Source organism: Ovis aries, chromosome 4 (assembly GCF_016772045.2).
Source record: "Ovis aries strain OAR_USU_Benz2616 breed Rambouillet chromosome 4, ARS-UI_Ramb_v3.0, whole genome shotgun sequence".
NCBI classification, from domain to species: Eukaryota; Metazoa; Chordata; class Mammalia; order Artiodactyla; family Bovidae; genus Ovis; species Ovis aries.
This window is the reverse complement of record NC_056057.1, coordinates 84226161-84252228: the sequence shown is the minus strand read 5'-3', so window position 1 is coordinate 84252228 and position 26068 is coordinate 84226161. Positions and strand designations below refer to the sequence as shown.

Sequence of the window (26068 nt, the reverse complement as noted above, 5' to 3'; positions counted from 1 at the left end):
TGGCTGTTGGTTTCTCTTTTTAATTATTACGCCTATTATTAAAACAGAAAGTACAGAACTCAAGTAGCTAAGCTGGCAGTCCCAGAATATGTGGCAGGGAGGGTCAGGGTGATGGTCTGGGGGGAGGTGCTGAGGGAAGAAATGGGGAGCTGCCTGCTGTGTGCAGGCACAAGGACTTGGAGGCTGGAAGAGCTGATGAGGTTGTCAGGACAGGGTGGGGAGAGGCTCTCCCGGGTCAGCCCTGTGCACTTTCCCTGAATAATGGCAGAATTCCTTGTTACAGAGGAAAAACCAGTACACAATAATAGAAAAATGTACCCATTATGCAGATGATGAAGAAGAGTTGACCGTTTTAGGGCACCATCTATCAGAAAATCTTCCCATTGCTGAAGATGCCTATTCTCCAGAACACACAGAAGGCGATGATGGAGAAGTAGATCATGCTCTTGAGGAGGAGGAGGAGGTAGGTATAATAGGCAGAGGTGCTCGCAAACTGCAGCTGCAGGGTATCTAAGAGAAGTCCTTTGATTAGTTAGGCCTCGTCTTTCAAAAGGATAAAAAAAAGTGATGGGGAAACATGTCATAGTTAGAAAAGTCTGAGCCATTATATGTTGTGCATCAGTGAGATTCCTCTAAGGGGTACAAACCAGAGAAATCAGTTGGTGTTTATGGTGGAGGGTGGGGGTTGGCTAGTAAAGAGAACATTTTACAAAATGGAATAAACCATTTAATCCAAACTCCCTGAAACTTTAGGAGCACATGCTTCAGTCACCTGTATTTTCTTTAACATCTTTCATTGTGGCTAAGATGTCATAGAATAATTGTACTTATTCTCTTCTGAAATCTTGCAAGATATATAAGATGCCAAGACAAAATAACAACAATGATGATGGGTCTGACTTGCCTCAATAGATCACCAGGTCTCTTCCTATGAACATTTCCCTTTTCCGCACTTCATCTCATAGAGTCAGAACTCCAGAATCACTAGCACTTGGTGTGGGAAGGATCTCAGGAAGTGCTATGTTCATAACTCACTGCCCTTGGTCAAGTCAGGCTTTAGCTGAGTTCCTGGCCTACTGGAAATGAAGGGGAATCAGCAGAGCCAGAACTTCTAAATTCACCTAGAACCTTCATGTAGAGAGAAGGGGCCACCCACTAGTACTGATTTCTGTGCTAGCTAAATGGATACCCTATGGGGGGCATTCCACGTATGTGACCTTATCTCCCAATTAACTAAGTTGAGTGCAATCATACCCTATTGGCAGTTAAGGAAACTAATGTCCAGAAGATATAAGTAATTTACCCCTATTCATGCAATAACAAAACAACTGGTGTTAAAGTCCATCTGTGATACTCAGAAGCCCATGCACTTATACACATACTGCCCCCTGCCCTGCACCCCGCAGTGGGTCCATTCTATCTCAAGACCTTGGCTTTGGGATTCTTGCTCTATGCTTGTATCTTAGAGGCAGAATAGAGAACTAAGTGTGTGAGCCATTGATTCAGATGTGCTGGGCTGAATTCCCAGACCGAGCCTTGTGACTTCGTACAAGGGACTTTATTACTTTCAGCTCTTTGCCCCCTTCTGTAAAGCGAGGAGATAATACTGTACTACCTCAGGGGAGTGTTAGGAGGAGCAAACATAATTTCTAGGCAAGACATGGCACAGCACTCAGTAAGTATCAGTTCATGATTAGCTACTAGCAATCACCAAAGAACAACAACAACAACAAAAACAAAAACAAACAAACAAACAAAAAACCTACAAGAAAGTTGATATCACATTTATCCAGTTATTTGAAATACAAGCCACACAAACAAAGGAAATCCACTGTTGAAATAATTCAGAGTCTATCACTGCACCCTCTAATTCAGAGTTATCTCACATCAAAACCAGCATTTACAGTGTTAAGATGACTCCTAGGAAATGATGATAGATTTACTTTAAAAATCACTCAGTCCATTTCTGCAATATCCAGACATTCTGGGTTTTCCACCTTAAACCAAAGAAGTTCAATAGTTAAATTTTTTCAGAGGAAAAAAATGTGGTAGCATGACATAAAGGCAAACATAGACAAAAACTTACCACTTTCTTTTTTCATGCAGGCATGTGTAGCAACCTCTACAAAATAAAAGCAAGTATTAGTGAATTGTTTACACCCATTATTTGACAGTGTGTGTCTCTGCGTGTGTCTGTAGATAGACAGACAAGCTGATAGATAGAATCTGCCCAGAGAGGAGAAAATCATTAAAAATAAGAGCCCTACAAATTTAAGAACAGATGGTCTGATTTAACGTCATTCTGTAGACCTAACTCATATGTGGTTTTCTGTATGTGACAATGTTGAAGTTCATGAAGGGGACATTTTTCTTCTCCTTTGTTACAATCAGAAGGTAATAATAATATCTAAGGACATCTTCCCTGGTGGCTCAGACAGTAAAGAATCTGCTTGTGACACAGGAGACCTGGTTTTAAACCCTGGGTTGGGAAGATCCCCTGGAGAAGGAAATGGCAACACACGTCAGTATTCTTGGCAACACACTCCAGTATCCTGGAGAATTCAATGGACAAAGGAACCTGGTGGGCTACCATCCATGGTGTCCCAAAGAGTCAGACGTGACTGAAGGACGAACACTTTCACTTTCAAGACCATCTTACTTTCCTTCTGTATTCATAACTTCTAACACAGTGTCTGCCCTAAAGTAAGTGTTCAAGAAATATTGTCAAAAAGACAAATCATCAGAAAAAGTAACTGTTCTACAGTCTTAAGCACCCACTGCTTACGTGAAGGGATGCTCCCAAAAGGAATGTATCCAATTCTAGAATCCACAACAGAATCTCACATTTGAAGGAGTTTGGCTTAGGTAAATTTCACACCTAGTCAAAAAAAAAAACAGCCAAACCTTTCCAAGTCACACATACTCCAGTACTCCCAACTCACATACATGATTTTCTGCTGTCGTGGAATTTATGGATATTAGGATAACAATATAATGCCTGGGAGAGTCCCTGGATAAGAGAATGGCTACCTACTCCATTATTCTTGCCTGGGAAATCCCATGGACAGAGCAGCCTGGTGGGTTACAGTCAGTGGAGTCACAGAGTCAGACACGACTGAGCGACTCACTAACGGATAACTAGTGAGTGATTATTACTGTGCCAGACATTTGATGAAATACTTCACATGCATTATCTCCTTTAACTCCCCAACGACACTGTGATGAGTTATACTGGGGAGGGATTCCATGTCACAAAAGGAGAATAAAGGTTAGAGGGTAAGTCATATCAGTGATGACAGTACAGTCAAATGTTGATTGTGGGGGATTAAATGAGATAAACCATGTGAAAGGTACGTGTAAAAATGATACATCGAAATACAGAGAAATTAATCTCTAAAGAGACCACGTAATTTCACCATGTTAGTCACTCAGTGATGGACATTAAAAACACCTTCTTTTCCAGAGTTCTTAATTACTCTTAACAAATGAAATATGTATCACAGGAGCTCAGCATTTCAGTGCAGTTCTTTCCAGGATGGCAAGAGAGACCAAATCACATTACTTGTTCTTGACAATATAAAACTTGACGTGAGAGTTGTATTTATCTAAGGTGAAAAAAGGCAAATATTCATACAAAGACAAAATTTATTTAAGACATAATAAACTGTTGGATGGAGGGAAGCAGAGACACAGAGGTTGTTCGGGTTTATCCTTTTTATCCTAGGTGTGTCTCTGTCCAAATGATTTGGTTCTGGTGTGCTGTTTTACACCCTTGAGATCTGTTTTTGGTTCACTCTACAACATGCATTTTGGGTATAGTGTCCCCATTTTTTCAGAAGTTCACTTTTTACCACTTTGCTTTTACGAAAGATCTACATAAGTACCTGTTTTTGCAACGGAATCTGAAGAGGATTTTCAGTTTTATGAAAAAGTAGCATTTAGCGTTTGTTTTGCAGCCAGCCATGATAGAGGCAGTGGGCACCCCCAGCAGCAAGGATAGCATTGCCAAGGAACTGCACTCAGCATCTCAGCATTACATTGCCATAGCTCTGAACTGTGTCCGTAAGCATCTGCACTTCACTTTCTTTCTTTTGTATATATAGTTTTATTTATGTATTTTGGCTGGACTGGGTCTTTGTTTCTGCGTGGGCTATCCTCTACTTGCAATGTGCAGGATTCTCTTGTGGACTGCAGGCTCTAGGACCCATGGGCTCGGTAGTTGTGGCTCCCAGGCTCTAGAGCACAGGCTCAACAGTTGTGGCGCTTGGGTTTAGTTACTCCGTGACATGTGGGACCTTCCCAGGACAGGGATTGAACCCATGTCTCCTGCACTGGTAGGCAGATTCCTTACCACTGAACCACCAGAGAAGCCCTGTGCCTTATTTTTTGTTTACCTTTCATGCATTTGTTAGCTAAATGTGTCTTCAGATGATTGCTTCTTCACTTTATGCCTTTCTGCTTAGGACAGATTTCATAGGAACAGTCTACTTTTGGGTAGAAGCTAAACCTGTATAGCTGCTGTTGCTGCTGCTGCTAAGTCACTTCAGTTGTGTCCGACTCTGTGCGACCCCATAGACGGCAGCCCACCAGGCTCCCCCGTCCCTAGGATTCTCCAGGCAAGAACACTGGAGTGGGTTGCCATTTCCTTCTCCAATGCATGAAAGTGAAAAGTGAAAGTGAAGTCACCCAGTCGTGTCCAACTTCGTGACCCCATGGACTGCAGCCCATCAGGCTCCTCTGTCCATGGGATTTTCCAGGCAAGAGTACTGGAACCTGTATAGACGTTGGGGTAAATCCCAGGAATGAAAATGCTAGTACATCATGTTAGATGTTAAAATATACTTAAGAACTGACTTTAATAAGTCTTTAAAAACTTTTTCTTTTCCTTACAGTGAATTTATTATAATATTAATAAAGATCACTTATCACCATGCATTGATTGCGCTGAAAACCATAATGTAAAAATTTTTCCTCATAAAATCGTGTGAGTATCCTAAGTTCTCTTTCTCAGTCATCGTTGGTCAAAAACTTGGATCAGATTAGTTTTTATGTGCCTTCAAGATCACGTCATTGATTTGTGCTTCCATATTTATTTCTATTTTTTATTAAGACAACAAAAACAACAACAAACAGAAACTTTTCAGAAACAATGTTAGGAATTTAGTGTAGAATGACTTTGATAAAATGCCCTTATTAGCTATGCCCATGGGCTGAGAAGCCCATGGGAGGCATTTATTTCAGAAATTAAGTGCCAAGTAAGATACATTATGAACTGGAACATCTCTCCTTTATGGTCACCATCAACCTAGAACTTATTATTCCTATTTTCCCCTGAATATTAGGAAAATCAAAACCTAATAGGGCATTTAAGCCCAAGGTTATAGTAAACTTACTTTGTATATTTGCTTCCCCTCTGTTTCCTAGGTGTAGAAACAGAAATCTGGGGTTGTTTCTGTAATAGCACTATAGTTAGTTTTAGAAAAGGATATAAATAAATACAAACAACATATGAATAAATACAACAGTGTTATGTTTTGGCAAGCAAGCATTTTCTCTGATGTTACTTCATTTGCTCTTCATCATGGCCCCAGGACAAATCCAAGGCAACTGCTCAAATGTAATTTGATCATTGGACCAACTAAGGATCTGAGAAGGTAGACTTACTTCAGAAATTCGGACTACTACACCAAAATCTCTGTGCTGCTTTTTTTATGCTTGGCTCCCACTGCTTAAAAAGGCTTCCTAACCACAGAGAAAAGTACAAAATGATTCCTTCTTATGGGTACTCTGGGGCCTTTGGTCTGTTAGGCAAATACTCAGGACATTAAGTTCCAAGTTCAGGGATTTACAGGACCACTTACAGGGCCAAGGCACATCCAGCCCTCTGCCTGCATTGTGCGGACATGTCCAGCATCTGCATCAAAGGGACTCCTTTGGGACATTATGCCCAAATCACGAGTAACTCTGAGTAATTAGGGAACGAGTATATTCTCTTTTGGAGAAGGAAATGGCAACCCACTCCAGTATTCTTGCCTAGAAAATTCCATAGACAGAGGAGCCTGGTGGGCTGCTGTCCATAGGTTTGCACAGAATCGGACATGACTGAAGTGACTTAGCAGCAGCAGCAGCATATTCTCTTTACATACGTTGTGGTTCACATGGTAAAGAATCTGCCTTCAATGCAGGATTGATCCCTGGGTTGGGAAGATCCCCTAGAGAAGGGAATGACTACCCACTCCAGTATTCTTGCCAGGAGAATTCCATGGAAAGAGGAGCCTGGTGGGCTTCAGTCCATGGGATCACCGAGTCGGACATGACTGAGTGATATTCTCTTTATTGTAGTGCATCTTTCTGGGAAAATAATTCACCCAAATGTGTTCATTCACGTATCGCTCCAGGACTGGCACATGCTAGGGCTGCAATGAAAGTTTGTGAGAGGCATTTTCCAATGAAATACATTCATTATGTGGAATGGGAGTAAGTCTGTACACTTTAGCCTCACTCCATCTTTAATTGGACTTCCCTGGTGGTTCAGATGGTAAAGAATCTGTCTGCAATGCAGGAGACCTGGGTTCGATCCCTGGATCAGGAAGATCCCCTATGGCAACCCACTCCAGTATTCTTGCCTGGAGAATTCCATGGACAGGGGAGCCTGGTGGGCCATAGTCCATGGGGTTGCAAAAAGTTGGACACGACTGAGCAACTAACACACACCTTTAATTACAAAATTTTAGCTTAAGGTAGTAGGTAAATCACAAATCTCAAAAACCCAAGACCATAATAAATCTGCAGCAGTAATTATTCTACTTTTTGTTGAGCTACAATCTGAATTCCTCATAAAAACACCATTTTGTCATTTAATAGCTCATTATTTCTGGGTTATATCTTGAGCAAAGCAAGACTGAAGTAAGAGTGACTTTACTTGCTAAGTAGAACTTTTCTGAAAGGTATATAGTTGTTCTTATTTCTGATCAAGTAAGATCATCAAAAATGGAATATCTTTCAGTGTGTTTATTGCGTGCTAATTGATGGTTACTTTGACATATGTTGTTTCATTTAATCTACACAATACTAAAATATATCATTGTGACCTTTATGTTTTAGATGATCAAACTGATCTGAGAAAGGTTTAGTAAATTTTTTTTCTACTTTATGTTTCAAAGTGAAAGTGAAAGTCACTAAGTCATGTCCGACTCTTTGTGACCCCATGGACTGTATAGTCCATGGAATTCTCCAGGCCACAATACTGAAGTGGGTAGCCATTCCCTTCTCCAAGGGATCTTTCCAACCCAGGGATTGAACCCAGGTCTCCCACACTGCAGGCAGATTCTTTACCAGCTGAGCCAGCCAATACAATTTTGTAGGACATTTAGGCTATCATTAAAGGTAACAACATTTAAGATGATTTATATTTGTTTTCATTAATGCTTGATTGAAAATGTAGGGTATTTCCTTTGGGAAAAAAAGTATTCTTGGAGGTTATGTTTCTTTATAATCTCATACCTTTGTTAACTGGAGAAAAAAGAATCTCTTGATCACGTCCTCCTTTGTTATTCTCATGTTTGACGATACATACATGTTCTTTTTCCATTGCCTTTTTAGTCAGAGTCAGCCAGCTGAATTTCATGTATGTGTCATTAGTCTTGATGATATTTCCCTGATGGGATTCCAGAATTGTATTGCCATTCTTTTCTTTCCATTGTACCTTAATAGCATCAGGGAAAAAATTCTGAAGAAGGCAAAGATGTGTTCCAGCACTATGGCGTTTTACTTCCTCAACTGAAGGAAAAAATATAGTGGGCTTGGGAAACAAGTCTCCATCAAGCCTTCTATCTGTAGGGGAAAATGGAAGAGAATTGAAAAGAATTATTAAACATGCATGTCATGAAGTTTGGAACAACTTAGCTTAGAGTGAAAAGAAGAAAAGCTACCAGTGAACTAACTCTCATCATGGCTTTTCATCCACAGAAGATGATGAGGTACCTATTATTGTTTTATTTCAATGGGAAGAGATGTTCAAAAAGTTATATCACTTGCCCAAAGTCACAGTTTTTCAGAAGCAGAGGCTCGCCCACGTCTTGGCTTTGGTTTCCTTTCCAAGTGCTAAGTTGGACTGATATTTAAAAATGCCCCATATCAATGCTTGTGACATTCATAAACAAATTAATTTTCTTAAATCTCTTTTCTTCTATCATAGTGGAGACTATTTTAAAAGGGATGGGAGTAGGTGATGGGACTAGGGGAGGAGATGAGGTAACTTTGATGGTTTCTCTACAAGTAAGAATCTTTGAAGTGAAGTGAAGTCACACAGTCATGTCCGACTCTTTGTGACCCCATGGGCTGTAGCCCACCAGGCTCCTCAGTCCATGGGATTTTCCAGGCATGGATACTGGAGTGGATTAGTTGCTTCTAAACTACTTCCATTTCCTATATCAGGTTTTGTAACTTATGCTCTCTTTGGCCAATTAATACATTCTCACAGTCTGCAAATATGTTGAACCTTATTCTTCATTTAACTTATTCTGGGATATATAATACTTATTTTGATTCCTAAATAAATAAATGTCAGGAAAGGTTATCATTTTAAAACAATATGCATTCACTTGTATTCATGGGAATCTATGTCCACATGTACTTAACAATCTAAGTTGAACTTTTAGTTTCAAATGTGGGTCCTATGCTCAGTTCTGAAGTGAAGTTCTCCTTGCTAATTGATAACTTTATACAGCTTCTCAATGTTACATCAGAACCACTCTAGACTTTTGAGTGGAGCAATATTAAAGTTTCACCTTTAAATTATTTACAGTGCCTTGAATTTAGAAGCAAAAAAAAACAATATTTTCAGTATTTCTATTAAAAATTATTTTCAGAAATGTTTTTATATTTATCTTGCCAAGTAATGTAGTTATAGAATTTTGTTTTGCTTTAGAAAATGTTCATCAAGAACACATTTTATTTTGGAATTGCATTCAAAGTTGAAGCATAACTAAGAACACACCATATTTTGACTTTCAGTGTCTCCCCTAAAATTTAAATCTATCTTGGGCTGCTATATTGTTTATGAACTAAAATATTTCTTTGTTTACAACTGCTGAATAAAGTGTATGTAGAATTAGTGTCACATTAAAACACGGCTCCCGAGTTTTCTTGCAGACACAAAGTCAAGGTATGTAAAAAAAAAATCACAGTTTGCAAAAGGTGTCACTTGGATGCTGATGTTCTTGATTATATGCTTACTGTTAATATAATAATTGAAATTATAAGGCTTAGAACATTTTCCAGTTTGATCTTCAACTGAACATGAATGCTTTGCTGATATTATCTTTTGGCTAACTTGCATTTACTTTAATAATCCAAGGGGCAATTTCTTAAGAAACGAAGCACTGGATTTCTCCTTTGAGAAGAAATGGAAAAATATTCTTGATAAGTTATGCCTGTGTAGCAAAGGTCTTGATTTCTATACTAAATCAGTAAGCAAGCAATCTTAATTTTTTACTCATGCTGTAAATACAATGATCTCACAATGTGCTTAATTTTATACATTTCAGTTTTAGCACAAATAATATTTGATTGATTGTAATGAGACTAAATATTTCTCCATCTGTATATGTAATTTGTTGATCTTGATTTATGTGTTCTATTTTTTCTTGTCATATTTTTAATCAGATAAATAATTACAGTTCATTTATATTTAAATAAGAATTTCAAATTTATGACATTTCTAACTACATCTATTTGGCTTTATACCTTGACCATTCTCCATAAAAATTTATTTTTTTTCCTGACAACTATAAGCATGAAGCCCAAATTGCTATAAGTTGAGGCAATAAATTTTGGTGTAGATATGATGTCAATCAAGAAAATGATTAAGATTTATTTTATTATATGTGCATAAAGTGTCCATAGTCTATATTTATTAACAAAAATAAAAAACGAACACATTTTAATTTCATTTTTCTTGTTAAGTGAAAACAATATCCCCTAAAGAGAAAAAGAATACATCTAAATTCAGTCTTTTGTGTGAGTGAACAGTAAGATAATTCTTCTTTGAGCAATTAGAAATACAACTGGATTTGCTGGAGAACATCTGTTCTGTCAATGCTATAGGCTGCAAATAGCTCCATCCTGGATATAATTCTCTTTGAATAGGTTGTAGTTACATTATCCAACACCCATGATAAGTAAGTCAATGTGCAAAGTTCTATATTCACACTATCTCATTCAATTCCAAAAAACCCCTGCTGGGTACATATTGTTATCTCGTTTACGGATTAGGAAACTGAAGCCAGAGTATCATCTCCAAGTTCATATAAGCAGTAAGTGATGGATCTAGAGCTCCACCTTACCCAAAGCTTACATTCCTTAAAAACATCCTTTCATCATCAGAAAAGGAAATGTGTCAACTCACAAAACTTACCTGTAGTAATAAACTTTGGCCTTGGGCCAAACACCTCCATAATTACATAGATACTAGTACTTCATATAAGCCCACACGGACGCAAAGCTAATTCCTATCACAATACGTACACAGTGCTGTCTGTGCTATCCTTTACTATGCAGATTCGTTTAAAAATCCGTTCTAAGATTTCTACATCTAAATATCATCAAAGCCCTGTTTTCTCCAAACATTCTTAACTATTACTCTAATTTAATTTTTTCTTCTCTTCTCTAGAAACTTGAAAATTTTGCATTCCTCTGATACCTACCTGTGACTACAAGTTTTGTCCCATCGCCGAAGATTTTTACATAATAACTCCACAGTGATCCAACCCATATCAAAAACTGTAGACTAATTTAGCACCTCTGATTTCTTCAAATCCTAATGTAACTGTGACAGTCTGCTATTCAAGTGCATGTTTAGCGTCTGAACAAAATTTTTAATGAAATATATGGGCAAAAGGCATTATTTCTCAACGGTTTTTGTATTGACATAATTTTTAATTCTAGGTATAATTCAGATAAGAAATTAAATATTACACTTGAATATTTGACTTTTGTATGTATCCCTATAAGCTTGTATGTTCAAGTTGCAAAAACTCATATTTTAAAAATACAATATTTTTAATTTCCAAACATTTCTACTACAAGATGAGAGAGCACCTTATATTCTAACATTTGAAATTACACTCATTACATTTAGCCACTTTTAGAAGCAGTTAATAATTAGTCATAGAAACTGAGAATTTTTAAGTATTATTTGTTCTAAACTGACCTAAGATGAGATGGTAATTAATACATTTATCTGTACTCCTGATTTCATAAAAAATTCCAATGAGTAATATTTTGAATTCTAGAGAAGGAATTGACTTTTTAATCACCTACCATGTCCCAACATTTATGATGGGTAGTTTTCATTTTTAATTTCATTTTATCCTCAGAACATCAACTTGAGATAGTTGTTACATAGATGGAATAAATCAGTGGAAATATATCAAACTGTTAACAGTGATGTGTCTATATAAAAATTTAATTTTTTCTTTGTTTCTGTATTTTTCAATTTTTCCCCATTATGAGCAAGTATTGTCTTTGTAATTTTTTAAAGCAATAACCAATGAATTAAAATGTATTTGCTAAAGAATCATCATACATAAGTGACAGATTCAAAATCAAAGTCTATGCTCTTCCCTCACTACATGTTACTATAAATCATTGTCCAGGACCCTCATGAGTTACAACTGGCTCACCTTCATTTAACTGGATTGTTATAATTCACATTGAATAGAGTCAGTTGCAAAATGCAGACCAGAATGTTGCTTTCCAATTTACAAGCTCATTTGTTCTTATGATCACAACTACTAAAGAAATCAAAATACATAGTTTTTTTCACTTTTCAATGCTTTATCAACTTTGCAAAAATTTTTAAAAGCTTTCATTTCCATGGATCTCGTAGGATAAGAACATCCTCAAGAGATGTTCCCCATCATCCAGGCAAACTTTTATTTTTAAGGCAAATGAGGAGGGAACAAATTTACTGTATTGAATTTAAGGGGGAAAAAATCCATCTTAAACATTCTTGAATATGGTCGCAAAGTTAAATATTTTGAAACTTGATAGTAATCATTCTCTGACTAAATAAGTTGAACAATATTAGTCCAAATTTTTCTTTGGTTGTTTTCGGAATTAAATTAAAAATTATCTAAGAGCTTTGAAATTTCCCAAGACTAAATGAATCTAATGTATCCATCACTGAGGGACTCACACTTGGTCTAACTAGCTAACTCTTGTCAGTATCCCCTTTCCTAGGTCAGGAAAAGAACACACTCCAAGGACCTGGATGGAGTCACTGACCTCTCCAGTCATTCCCCTCGCCTAATTCGTTACCAAACAGGGAGTAAATCCAAGAATTCTGAGCCAGCTCCTGCTGCTGCTGCTGCTGCTGCTGCTGCTAAGTCACTTCAGTTGTGTCTGACTCTGTGCGACCCCACAGATGGCAGCCTACCAGGCTCCGTCATCCCTGGGATTCTCCAGGCAAGAACACTGGAGTGGGTTGCCATTTCCTTCTCCAATGCAGGAAAGTGAAAAGTGAAAGTAAAGTCACTCAGTCGTGTCCGACTGTTCATGACCCCATGTACTGCAGCCTACCAGTCTTCTCCATCCATGGGATTTTCCAGGCAAGAGTACTGGAGTGGGTTGCCATTGCCTTCTCCATCTGAGCCAGCACCAACACTCAAGCCTGCAGTGCCTGTATTGCCTACCTCCTATCCCTACCTCACTACAGAATTTAAAGAAACTTCGCCTGTAACAATAAGTTGTGTTCTGGAACCAAACACTTTGATGCTCTGGCCACCTGTTTGCACTACCTAAAAAGCTTTTATAGAAATCTCCCTCTGTGCCTGCTCTCAAATTGTGCCCATATCTTTTCAATATTTGTAGAAATATATAAAAATTGAACCTGCTAACATTAAATAAAGGTGGAACTCGAGCAAAAGCACATTAGGTACAAATGATCAAGAACTGAAAAACTGAACCCACTCTTACGGGGCAGCTTGGGCTTGTGTGGTCTCATCTCATCTCACATACATTGGAGAGTATGATTTCATCCTTTCTCACCATTTTGCCTAAATCTTCTAAATATCCTCCCTTTAAAGTGTTTTCATGCATAAAATCAGTTCACGCTTAGAGTATACAGTAATGTTTCTTTAATATCCAAAGTTGGGCAATAATAGGAATAATATATTTGAGTATTTCATAGATGTATATTTGTTACATTTTATAGGTATTTTGTGATATATATGTTTTAAGAGGAAAATATCTGGGTTAATTCGAAAGTAACTTCTTTCCGGAATCTAATTCTCATCTAGTAGACAAAATGAGTTGCTACAGACTACGAATTTTTAATGATGATCTCTTAAGCTATTTCTTTGCTGAAAGACTGCTCCCCTCTGCCTAAAAATAACCTGTGGTTTCAAGAGCATTGAAGTAAAATCCTCCACTGCTCGTAGAGAATTTTATTCAGCCTTGTATTTCTCAAGTACTTGGCATCACATTTTCTGCACTATTTTAAAAAATCTTGTTTTATTATGGAGTATAGTTGATTAACAATGTTGTGTTAGTTTCAAGTGTACTGCAAAGTGATTCTGTTATACATATACATGTATTTATTCTTTTTCAAGTTCTTTTCTCCTATAAGTTGTTACAGAATACTGTGCTATACAGGTACTTGGTTACCTGTTTTCAATATAGTAGTTTGTATTTGATATTTTTCATCCCCATGATCTAAGTTTGGCAATTTAGCAAATTTGATGCACTACAAAAAGAAATTTGAGTTGAACGGTGTCAAAATGACTTATTCTATTAAGATGACCTGAAAACCAAATTTTGAGTATTTAATAGATGCATATTCAATATGACTTACATGATCTTTTCTGGGAGGAAAGAGATCACTTCATTTCCTGATTAGAAGCAGAAGCATTGTTTTCATACATGAGTAATAATACAAATTATGAATTATTACTAATTAGTAGTCAATTACAGAATCCTTTTAAAATGTCAGAATACAAAAGATTAAATATTCAGAATATAAAAAGAGGATGCTTCTCACATCACTTAATGATCCAGACCATGCACTTAGGAATAGACTATCAGATTCCAAACTTCACCACAGTAACTAGTCATGTACTTTATTTAGGCAAGTGCCTGAACTTCTCTCAACCTCAGTTTCCCTATCTATGAAATGGGAGTATAAGAATTTCTGTTGAGGAAAGAGATAAGGCCCTAAGACTACTTATCATGATGTCTGGCCTTCAGTAAATAGTAGCTGATATTATTATTCTCTTTAAAAAGATGGTCTGCGGCCATTTCATTAAAATCTTCCAACAAAGTACATGGATTTTATATTGCTTAGCTGTGTCCAATATGGATTTTATATGCAATAACCATTTTATGCATTAAGAAAGGAAACAAGCTCATCAGTTCAAGACTTCTTGCCTCTCTGGCAGAAACAGGCCACAAAACATTGGGCTCAATCATGTTGGAATCTATGATTTTCTGCTAGTCAAGAAACTCTTTGAGTGTTGAAACTTGTTCTGTCTTGTGTCTTCTTCACCTTTTATCACCAGCATCCAACATAGAAACTGTCCTCAATAAATGTTTGCTGAGAGAATAAGCAAATAAGGATGCTCAACCATGCAGACACTTTTCATCAACTTTGGAGCTGAGATGGCTCACTGAACTCACAAATTCCATATGCAGGCAATGTAACAAGAGATGTGACTGCATAAGTTTCAACTGATCTCAGCCTCCCTCTAAGAATTTAGAGTAATAAGAAGTGGAGTAATAAGAAGTGAGATTTCTCTACCATCATTTACTATAATTTTTTTCCACTGCTGTTAAGGATGAGCTGAAAACCAAAAATGTCATTTTTTTCAAGTTATTGGGAGAAAGAAATACTGTGTTTACTATAGAGAAGAGATAAATTAGAAAAGTGTTTCTCACTTAAAAGTCCATTTATTAGAAAAGAATTTTGAACCAGTAACTTATACCAGCAGATTACAGACATAGTCCTCAAAATACTTTCATTTCTACCCTGAGTCTACTCTTTGTTGGATAAAAAGTTGAATTTCTAAAAGTAGAATTCCAACTTCTTACAAGCAAGGAAGTGAATTAGTCATTTGCCTCAGTTTTGTGTTCATATACAATGACCAGTAGTTGCAAAACTATTCACATAAAACTATCCACATGCTGAGGCCAAGAATATGGCAGTCAAATAGGGGGAATCCTAAATTTTTTTTTTTTCTAAAAAGCAACTATTTTCACTATTAAGTTGAAATAAGAAAAAGTTACTTACCAGGAGGTATTACTACGAGCTTAGTTCCTTCACCAAATACCTTGATCCCTTGTCACAATGATTGGAGCTTCTACAAAAATCTCAGCCTTCTCTTTGCTTCAACATGTGATTCGAAGTTCAAAACACTTTGTGGTGGCAATTTGATCTTCTGACTTTTGAAAGTCCTTGAACATAGGTTTCATGGCATCCAATATGTATAGATTTACCTCAAATCAATTGACCCAAATGCCTTTCATTTTCCTCTGAGTCATAAACATTAAAAAGCACTGATAGATAATGAAAAGGGTAAAAACAGAAAAAGAAGAGTTTGGCATCAACCAACTGCTTTTCTAAATTTCCAGGAAAAGTATTCAGAGAATTAGGGCTTTCTTTTCCTTTTCAGGTGTTCGGTTTTGTGGAAACTGTTTAGAGATTTCATCAAAGAACGACTCTTCTGTTCTCACAAACCCCAGGGCTGCTTCGTTAGTGATTCAGGAATGTATTTCTGAAAGGCAGAAACACTTAGGTAACTGAAAATGCAAATATACCAACATAAATACAGTGAGCAATGTGAACAAAGTTGTTTTTTTTTTTTTTCCATAAAACCACTTTCCCTATTGGGTCACATGATTTTTACAAAAGCAATGTCAAATGAGAAAATTTATTTAAACCTTAAAAAGTAAATCTAGTTCTCTGGATAAGTTGAAAGTCTTGGGATGCTGCTCTGTAATGTTATGTTACTTATCTTGGATTGGGGAAAAAGAAATTGCCAGAAGCAGCTGAGTGCTCCTCTGAGCACAGATGAGTTGTCCATCTCCAGGATTCAGACAGAACAGGTCCTGAGCACCCCATGTCCACCTGAGATCCACCTGGTCCTGGTCTAATCACCTGTGAACAATCAGCGCCTCTGTCCTGAGGCTGAATGTAAGAGGAGATCATGGTGGGCAACTGTCCATTCACAGCAGCTCACGGACCCCAACACAATGGAAAAGGATGAGAGACCTGGATGAAAATCATGTTTAGAAAGTGTTTTTAATTGAAAATTCCAAGGTATTATTACTTGGAGCTGTCAAATACCCTTTCTATCTATTGTAGGTAAGAATGATAACTGCCCACTCAATTCCTTTCTGATCCTTTCCCTCTGTTTTCCCTTATTCCAAGAAAATGAGCAGAATTATAAAGTATTTTAGGAGGCGTCTGTATTTCAAGATCCATGAAGGTAGTAAAATACAAAAGAGTAAATAAAGAGTTATAAAATCCTTTATTAAATTAGAGGAACTATATGAAGAGTATAATATCTTAATGAAGAAAGTAAAAGTATTAGTTACTCAGTCATGTCCAACTCTTTGTGACTCCATGGACTGGAGCCCACCAGGGTATTCTGTCCATAGAATTCTCCAGGCAAGAATGCTGAAGTGGGTTAGTCATTCCCTTCTCCAGGGCATCTTCCTGACCCAGGAATCGAACCTGAGTCTCCCACATTGCAGGCAGATTCTTTACCATCTGAGCCATCAAGGAAGCACAATATCTTACTAAAGAGCATAAAATAAAACCTGAACAGAGAAACATGTCATATTTGTAAAGGAGAAACTCAAGACCATAAAGAAGCTAATCTTTCCTAAAAGCATGTATATAAGTTGACTGTACTTCCAATCAGATTTACAGTAACATTTTATTTTTTGGTCTTTGCTGTGAAGTGTGGGAGTGGACTAGACAAGTTGATTTCAAATTCTAGTGGGAAGAATAAATACAAGATAGTTGAAAAATATTTTTAAAAACAATGGTGAAGAAACATTGCACATAATAGGTTTTATCACTTATTACAAAGCTACTAACTAAAGTATAATATTTTATTGTTCAATAATAAAGAAATATATTATTTTAAAACCAATTTTGGACTATTGACTACTCTGTTGGGAGAAACAAAAATAGCTCTCTACCTCATACCATGTAAATGGGGTTCCAAGTAGATCAATATCAATATTGAAATGAAAAAGACTCCAGAGAGCTGAGCTAGAAAGAAGCAGGAGACAATTGCGTCTGTTGTGTGGGGAGCTTGGAAAGGGAAGAGGCGTAGGAGACACCTTTACATAATACTTGTTTCAGAAGGAGGAACTTGGAGAATATTCACTTTTTACAATATTTTTCAAACAAACATTTTTTTGAAAGGATAAATGGTGGTGACTTAGTGAAGACTTTGGTGACATGATCAGATCTGTGCTTTAGGAGCAGAATGTAAGAGCAGAAAGATGGGTGGGTCAGTGGACCAATCCTGAGGAAGCAGACATGTTTCAGAGACGATTGCCATGAGCTACTGAGAGGCATCTGTGGACCCAGTTACTGTAGAGGCAGTGGGGATGGACAGAAGGGCTGGTGCAGTAAATATTAACACGTTCATCAGGTTTCTAAGAAAATCAAATGGGAGAAATCAAATTAACGCTCAGGAGGTTGAAAGTGAAGGAAAAGATGTTTTAAAATCAGAAGGATAGAGCTCCAATTTTAACCCCGCCACTCCTGGTGACATGTTCTTGGGTACATCTCAGAGTGTCAGTTTCCTCATCTTTAAAAGGGAGGTGTTGTTATCTATTCCTCAGTACTTTTGTAAAGTTCACATGAGATGATGTGTCTAGAAGATATGAGGCAAAATTCAGGAACAAAGAATTCACTTTCTCGCAAAGAACAGAAAAATCTTAGCGCTGCATACAAAAATCAATAATTTTGCTTTTAACCCTTCTTCACGTAACACACTCACACATACACACAACTCACCACATTCTGAGGTGACCAACTAAGGCAACTAAAATCCTACTTTAGTATGAGGAATGAATAGAGAAATATAAAAATAACAAACAAGTCAAGTGAAGTAAAGTGCTAGTTTCAAAACGACCCCTTGAGGTTTTGCATCGTTTTTTCCAGTATGATTGATGATTTCATAGTTGACCAAATTTATCAAACTCGGCAGATCACCCAAAGTTATGAATCTCATATTATGATCATTGTTAAGATTAAGTGGTTGTTTCTATCCTGGCTTACTAATTACCCTGCACACGTCAGCTGGAAAATAAGAGTTCCTACAGTTGCACTAAGTCATAAAGAGAGAGAAATAGCAGTTCTCTGACTAGGATTTGAGAATTTGGTTTTGGGGCTTTGTCTTGACTGACAATTCTATTCTCAGACAGTACATCAGAGATTCAAGCCTGGTTTGTGGTTTTCTTTCTACCAGAAGAATCCAAATTCCCAAGGTCTCCTGCCTCCTCCTTTCAGATCTCATTCCATGGGAAACACCTAAAGAAATGTCAGGTTCCTTCGTTGCTTTTTTCTCAAGACCAAAGAAAGCCAAAGATGTGGAAGGTCAAGAAAACACCATCTGTTTTTTACAAAATATTCTTGTATGGTATTAAAGGACACAGAAACATATAGTCTGAGGTGAAAACAATGCAAATTGCGCAGACTGGGGTGAAGGAATGGATTGGAATCAATTTTATTCTGGCAACTTATCAGAAATCCAAGAAGAGAGGTATTTAACTGTATTGTAAGGGTATGGATTTTGTTGTTATTGCTCTTCTTTATGTGATTTTCAAGTCTGGCTGGTAAATGCAAAAAACAGATCAGGGCTACCAAACTTGGAACGAACTGCTTGACCATCAAGTTAGAATTAGTCCCAGGTTTCAGACTGAAGAGCAGGAAATTTAGGACTTGGTTGGGTAGGTCCTTCTGTAAGTGATATTTACAAATGTATTCACGAGGAAAACAATCTCCACATTTGATGTGTATGCCAGGAAAACTATTCTAGTTGTTGAGAATTTCAGAACAGATAGGAAGCTACAGAAATGAAGGGGAGTAAGTGGCCATATGGAGAAGGCAATGGCAACCCACTCCAGTACTCTTGCCTAGAAAATCCCATGGACAGAGGAGCCTGGTAGGCTGCAGTCCATGGGGTTGCACAGAGTCGGACACGACTGAAGCGACTTAGCAGCAGCCTCAAGTAGCCATAGGGAAATAGAAGAGAGGTAGACAGAGCAGGGAGTCCTGACCTTTACCCTTTCTCAAGAGTGTGGCAATCACATAATTTACCTACCAATCACACCTGATTGGATCCTGGGCACATCACATATGAAGACAAGCCATTCTTGTCACAGCTCCCTTTGAGAGAAATGCAATTGTACCAAAAGGAGTTCAATGCTAAACACAAGGCAGGCAAGAAAAGGCAATGCACTGAGAGTCTGAAAAGCAGATGTGCCCTACCTCTGTGGTTAACTGGTTTTGCAAAAGACACTCGTAATCTCTGAGCCTCAGCTTTCTTATCTGAAGTGTGGGCATTGGACTAAATTTGTCCTGAAGGCCCTTCCTGTTCCAAAAACTATGAACCCATGATTAAGAGCCTGTTGTGGTTGCTCGAGTGGTGGTGGGGGCAGGGGCAGATGAGGGTTAGTAATAGAGAAAGTTTTCTTCCACGTTCCTTCTGACTCTGTAATACCGTGAGATCCCAGCAGGCACAGTAGTAAGTGGCTTCATCGGACTTGACAACGTTATTGATTATCAGGTAAAAGATTCCATTCTTTTTGTTATCCATCTCCAAACGGGAATTAGGTTTGTCCAGCTTATAACTGTTAGCTGAGCCATAAAGGATTCGTTTCAGGGGCTCCCCTTCTTTCTCTTGATACCAGTGCACAATGGCATTCTCCAGGGGAACCCCTGACAGCTTGCAACTTATGTGCACTGTTCTGTCTGGTCTTCGGGTAGAGGAGAGTTGATTCTGAGAAATTCTCATTTTGATGTCTCCATCTGAAAAGCAAGGGAGGTAATCAGAGGCAGACTTAAAAAGGCTGACACAAAAACAATGGAAAGAAAGGAGAGAGGATAGAAGTCAACCTACAAACCCAAGCCAAAGACATAAGGAAAATCCACGTGGTTGGCATTGCCAGTAATTGGTAAGAATAGGGTGTGAATCAGGACAGAACAGGAGATGCAGTGGCAGCCCTTGTTCTGTGGAGGCAGGGATGTGGGAGGAAGCTTTGCTTTAGAACCAATGAAAGTCTTTCTCAGATCTGTCACAGTGTTATTTTTAATCATCTTATTGGTATAAAAGAGCTTTCAGACTCCCAACAACCTCATCAAAAACCACTTATGTTATAATAATGTACTGTTGGGACTTCCCTGGACGTCCAGTGGTTAAGACTCCAGGCTCCCAATGCAGGGGCCCCGAGTTCAGTTGGTCAGGGAACTAGATCCTGCATACCACAGCTAAGACCTGATGCAGCCAAGTAATTTTTTTAATATGATAATTTAATGTTATTAACACCTTGGAAGCAATTCTCTTCCACTTTTCCTTGATGTGTTGCTTCAAATGCACATATCCTTGGGCTCCTTTTCATTCTCTGAGTTATAGATTATTTTCACTATATTTTGTGAGAGTGTGAATATTGAGGTATGGCTATCGTAAGAATGAGAAAGATACTATCATTACTGTAGATAGTAACACATGAATATGAATATGGAGGAGGTTGTATATTATATAGATCACTCATTTGCAGAAAGTTCACAAAGTTGTGTAAATGCCAACAATTATTGTAGTTATTGCTTAGGATCCTGTGATGTTACTATATGCCATTTCTTCATTCTGCTGTGAATGAAGAAAAGTGTTGCAGGAAACAAAATCCCCTTGTTTTGTTACCCTTCAATCTTTTCCTATTTACAATTCTTAGTTTTTCAGCATTAAATCTATGCTTTACTGTAGTTTGGAGGACAATGGAAGATGTGATTTTTTAAGTCCTGAGTTCCTATTTTAGCTGTGATGACTCTGAAGTGATTTAGTCTAGGCAGGTTAGGACACTGTGATTTGTTGAACACTGTGCTGAAACATTCCTGTGTGAACCTCATTCAGTCTTCAGCAATCTATGTGGTTGTTAGCACCATGCCCTCTGAAAATTGGGAAGACATGGACCTAGAGATTTCCACACAGAGTGAGGTAAATCAGATGCAGAAAGACAAATATCATTTGATATTGCCTGTATGTAAAATCTTTAAAAAAGAGGTATAAAGGATCCTAGTTACAAACCAGAAGTAGAGTCAAGGGATGTAGAAAACAAACATGGTTAACCAGGGGATAAGAAGGGAAGGAATAAACTGGGAGATTTGGATTGACATACACACAGTACTATATATAAAATAGATAACTAATAAAAATTTACTGTCTAGCACAGGGAACTATCCTCAACACTCTGTAATGGCTTAAATGGGAAAAGAATCTGTAAAAAAAAGACCGGATGTACGTATATGTGCAACTGATTCACTTTACTGTACAGCAGAAACATAACAAAGTAAGTCAACTGTACCCCAAATAAAAATTTTAAATAAATAAATAGAATAAAAATAAAATGAGAAAACAGAAATAAATGATTCAGTAACTTGCCTAGGTCACCCTGTCAGGGAACGGATAAGCAGGAGTTAGAAACCCAGTCCTGTGTCACTAAAAAGACCTCGTCTTTTCCACCACTCACTCATTCATTCATTCTCTCTCTTTTTCCAAGCCAACACATCACGTTGAGCACTGGTTTATGGTTTCTTTCCCAAGAGGCTCCTCCTATACATGATGAAGCTCTGACCATTTGGGGTAATTTAAAAAGCCAGCCTATGACCAAGAGTTTGGGATGGAGGATAAAGTGATCTAACTGAAAAAAGCCTCACGGATCAGGTCCTGGGCTAGTTGCTCAGACACTGCTCAGGGCACATGTGCAAGAAAAGAGCCCTTTATAGGAGGCAGAAAGCAGGGGCAGCCCGGGCGGCGGCGGTGGCGAGTAGGGGGTAGCGTGCTTTTGCCCAGACGCGTTGGCGTGAGGGCGGTTTTCGTTCAGACCGCGGATCTCTTCTGCAACAGTTGGCCTGAGGGCGGTTTTCGTTCAATGACAGCTGATCTCTTCGGCAACGTGTGTCCCAACCAGCAGGCACAGTAGTAGAGGCCCGCCTCCTCTTCAGTAGCCTTGTGTATCCTGAGGCTAACCAGTGCATTACTCGGCCATTTCCTTGCCTCATATCTTTCCTCACTAATCCCTTGTTCGTGAACAACATTCTCGTTGGAGGAAACATGCAGAATTCGTTTTAGAGGCTGCTCTGGTTTCTGTCGGTACCAGTGCATGTATACATTCTTTTTAACTTATCTGTTTTTATTTGGCATTCAAGAAATGCCGTATTTCCTTTTTTCTTGGTAATGGATGTTACGCGTTGTGTTATTGGAAGATCTCCACTTGTGTCTGAAATAAAAAACAGGCAAAATTAATGAAAATTTGTAATTCATTAAGGTAGTCTACATGTATTCTCTACTCATGAAAAACCTGGGGACTGATGTTTACATTTTCTTCTGGAAGAACTCAAGATATTGGTGGAATTTTTCAGCCTAGCTCCAAAGACCGTGTGACCAGTGTCCACCTGAAAGGGGTGATGTGACTGTCCATGATCCATCCCCTTCCTTGGGTAAAGCCACTCACATGTCCAGAGGGAGGCCACCACCAAGACCTGGGGCAGGAGCAGCATGCTGCCAGCTGTTGTCAGGAGATGTGATTGAATAACGGGAAGATTGCAGAGCAAACCAGCAGGCTGATTTAGTAGGAGGAAGTGGTGTTCAGAGCACACAGCTAGGATCCAGGCTACGGGGACAGGGGCTGGTGGTAATTCTCAAACATCCTGTGGAAATAGGGCTGCTATTTCATCAGCAGATTTCTTTCAATCACCCTGTGATTTTCACCAACCAGTGACGTTAATATAAAGAAACAATTTTATGGTTAATGGATTAAAGTCTTTTATTGATCTAACAGAGGGGAAGAGAAAGACGAGGGAAGAGAGGCCAAAGTCCTCACTTGAGACAGGCTCATGGGAACTTGAAACATCTTTGATGGTCACTATACTGCATCGGGCAATCACAGATGTAGGGACAGCTTACTAGTAGTGTATGACCCTGCTCTATACTTTCTATAACCCAGCTGAAGAAGATTTATTTCAGATTCTTATTTTTGAATATGACCATTAAATGGGATCCTTAGAGATGCTGTGTCCTTGGAGTGCCTCAATAGGCCTTAAAAGCAAAAGCCATTGTTATTTTCTATTATAAAATGAGGGCAGCCTCAGTATGGATCATAAAGAAACACAAACAGAGGAGAAGACAATGGCTTTTTGTCCCATTACATAGAGACAGCTAGGAGGTAACAGTGCATTCTGTTACAAATTAATGTCTATTCCTTTTAAAATTTTGTTTCACATAGGTATGATGATGTATATACAATGTTATGCTGTCTTTATTATTTAATAGGATACCATGAACATTTTTATATTCTGTAATTTCTTCCTTGTAGGGTTCTGACTCTTGGCAAGGTTCTTTAATTGACCACCACGTTGACTGTCAGATAAGTTAGGGTCCCACAGGCTCTTTTCATTTTACATGGAAGTCCACAAAACAGGAGAGCAGAATAGAAAATTCATTACTTAATTCATCACTCAGTTTTGAAACCCTGTTATGATCCCTTTGGTCACCTAGTAGCTTACCAAAATATACTTTATGATCTGTCTTCTTTTTCAAGCTTCATTTCCTTATTGCTCCACTTGTTTGCCTGCATCTCACAAATAAATTCAGTTCAGTTCAGTCACTCAGTCATGTCTGACTCTTTGTGACCCATGGACCGCAACATGCTAGGCCTCCCTGTCCATCACCAACTCCCAGAGTTTACTCAAACCCATGTCCCTCACGTCAGTAATGCCATCCAACTATCTCATCCTCTGTTGTTCCCTTCTCCTCCCTCTTTCAATCTTTCCCAGCATCAGGGTCTTTTCCAATGAGTCAGCTCTTCACATCAGGTGGCCAAAGTATTGGAGTTTCAGCTTCAGCATCAGTCCTTCCAATGAATATTCAGGACTGATTTCCTTTAGGATGGACTGATTGGACCTCCTTGCAGTCCAAGGGACTCTCAAGAGTCTTCTCCAACATCACAGTTCAAATGCATCAATTCTTCAGTGCTCAGCTTTCTTTTTAGTTCAACTCTCACATCCATACATGACTACTGGAAAAACCATAGCTTTGGCTAGATGGACCTTTGTTGGCAAAGTAATGTCTCTGCTTTTTAATACTCTGTCTAGGTTGGTCATAGCTTTTCTTCCAAGGAGCAAGCATCTTTTAATTTCATGGCTGCATTAACCAGATTGTTTAGAGCATCCACTTTGAGGATACAAATAAACGTTCCTCCCCTCCTATGCTAACACTCCTTTGAAGATGAGATTTCTTTTCCAGACACCAAGGTCAAGCTGAGTCACCACGCACACGCTAATCTGTCTCTTTGAAATCTTGCAGAAGAGCACCCTTGCAGTGTTTGATGTCTGTTCTTTGTTCTGAGAGAAATAAAAATGTCATTGAGGCATCCCAAATGGTGCCAGTGCCATTGTGAATGTGATTTCAGACATGTTTCTGCACTACTAAGAACTTGAATTTTCTGAAGGGTATCAAACTCAGGGGCACCATCAGTCCTTTTAAAAACTGTTATCTGCTAGCAGCTGCCAGCTGCAACCTTATGGTCTTGGGGTCACCTTTTATATCTTGCTGGCTCTAGTCTTAATTATTAACACAACAAACTATGGTTTATAAATCTGTGTCACCTGGGCTGTTGCCTTCAGTTTAACTCAAGTAAAAAATTTTTGTATTCTTGTTAAAGATTGTTTATGGATTATTTGCATCAACAGGCTGTTGTGTCCCTTTACTAAAGGCTGCAGCTCCCATTAGGTGACCTCTCAATACCAATACCCTCCCAGTCATGTAGCAGTTCCATGTCCCTTGAGGTCTAAAGGGAAAGTGGCTTCGTGCTGCCCTGGCAAAGCTGAAGGGTGGGGACAGAAACTATATGGCATGCAAAACTGAAAATATTTCCTTCACAGAAAATGTCTGACAACTCCTATTTTGGAACAATTAAAAAGAACATTTACATTCATTTATCATACTTGTAGTACATATCATGTGTTTCTGTAAATTCAAATTTTGACCTGTAATGTACGTTTTAGGCCTAAATAGCTTACTTTAACATCTCTCATAGAATAGGTTGGCTGGCAATGGGTTTCCTCAATTTTGTTTTGTCTGAGAATTCTTCATTTCTCCTGTACTTCTGAAGCATATTTTTGCTGAGATGTCCATTTTCTCTTCCATCATTTTAAAGATTTTATTCCATCGTCTTTTTGAGACTTCCCTGGTGGTCCAGTGCTAAGACTCATGCTCCCAATGCAGGGAGCCCAGGTTTGATCCCTTGTCAGGGAACTAGATCCTACATACCACAACTAGATCCTAAGACCCAGCGCAGCCAAATAAATAAATATTTTAGTAGATTTTAATTCATTGTTTTCATGTTTGCATGCTTAATGAAGTGAGTCTACTATTTTTTTCCCATCCAGCTGCAGGCCTCCAACCCCCATTCATTTAACTGTGACCACAAAGAAAATCACATCTCCACGCTTCTGTTTCATCAGTTACAAAATGTGACTCATGGCAGCACCAATGTCAGTGGATTATCTCAAACATGAGAACAATTTACCTAATTAGAACAGTGTCAGAAACAGTAGCAACTGAATGCATAGACAGTATGAGGCTCTGCAGGTTCACTGCAGAATCCTGGGGAAAAGGATCCTGACTGGAGTGTCTACCTTGTTCTGGGATCATCTAATGGCTCTGGGGGGTCACAGGCCTGTGCAAAAGGAACTGTGGTGGTCAGGCTGTAACACAAACCCTGAGTGCACAGTCAACAGTCACCCCATTCACGGAAGAAAGGGAAAGAGCCT

The 26068-nt window shown here is 38.4% G+C and overlaps 1 protein-coding gene across 2 annotated transcripts in view; it reads right to left on the bottom strand.

The window, feature by feature from the left end:
• Nucleotides 1–26068, bottom strand: part of LOC101122689 (immunoglobulin lambda-1 light chain) — a 27188-nt gene continuing 1120 nt past the window's right edge. Inside the window, exons 3-6 of one of the 2 annotated variants that reach the window (XM_042248736.1) lie at nucleotides 15287–15334; nucleotides 7504–7833; nucleotides 2087–2122; nucleotides 1–510 (exon numbers count right to left, since the gene is read on the bottom strand). In XM_042248736.1, coding sequence (XP_042104670.1) covers nucleotides 368–510; nucleotides 2087–2122; nucleotides 7504–7833; nucleotides 15287–15334 — 557 coding nt within the window. In that variant the 3' untranslated portion in view covers nucleotides 1–367. Of the gene's footprint in view, nucleotides 511–2086; nucleotides 2123–7503; nucleotides 7834–15286; nucleotides 15336–26068 lie in introns of both variants that reach the window. The other variant, XM_042248737.1, reaches the window with a different exon arrangement.